The 556-nt window shown below is 77.3% G+C and overlaps 1 protein-coding gene across 2 annotated transcripts in view; it reads left to right on the top strand.

The window, feature by feature from the left end:
* Positions 1-332: 332 nt before the first annotated feature.
* The window catches only part of ALPK3 (alpha kinase 3), a 34,160-nt gene continuing 33,936 nt past the window's right edge, over positions 333-556 (top strand). The window contains exon 1 of one of the 2 annotated variants that reach the window (XM_085300688.1): positions 333-540. In XM_085300688.1, coding sequence (XP_085156814.1) covers positions 377-540 — 164 coding nt within the window. In that variant the 5' untranslated portion in view covers positions 333-376. The remainder of the gene's footprint in view (positions 541-556) is intronic. The other variant, XM_085300686.1, reaches the window with a different exon arrangement.

The following is a 556-nucleotide window of genomic DNA, read 5'->3' as shown; positions in this document are numbered from 1 at the left end:
GTGTGGCACCATGGCCTTCATCTAGGAGAGCTGTCCCAGTGCCCTGAGCTGCGTGAGGGAGGCGTGCGGCACCATGGCTGGCGGCACCGTTCCAGCCCCGGCGTCCGTCCAGGAGAGGCTTTCCAGGTGCCGCCAGCTGCGGGCGGCAGGCGCGCGGTGCCACGGCCCGCGGTGKCACCGCGGTAGGTGCCCGAGCAGCGCGGTGCCCCATGGGGGCCAGGGCGGCCGGGSCGATGGGGGCCGGGGCCGGCGCGTCACGGCCCCCGCCCCGCGGCCGCCGAGTGACAGCGGCATGTGCGGCGCGGCTATAAATGCCGGGCGGTGATTGACAGGCCGCCGCCGGCGGCAGCGGGGCAGAGGCAGCCCGGCCGCGGCCATGGGCTCGCCGCGCCGGGCCCTCGGCCAGTCGTACTCGGGCAACGGGCTGCTGTCGCCGCGCCGCCAGGGCAGCGCCGAGGGCGCCGAGGAGGCCGAGAACGCGGCCTGGGCCTCTCGGCCCGACCGGCGCAGCTACCTGCTCAGCATCCGGCCCGAGAACAGGTGAGGGCGGCGGCGG

The sequence above is a fragment of the Rhea americana genome, unplaced genomic scaffold (genome assembly GCF_003343005.1).
Source record: "Rhea americana isolate MKP2758 unplaced genomic scaffold, rheAme1 scaffold_168, whole genome shotgun sequence".
Classification (NCBI taxonomy): domain Eukaryota; kingdom Metazoa; phylum Chordata; class Aves; order Rheiformes; family Rheidae; genus Rhea; species Rhea americana.
This window is presented reverse-complemented; position numbering and strand designations above follow the sequence as displayed.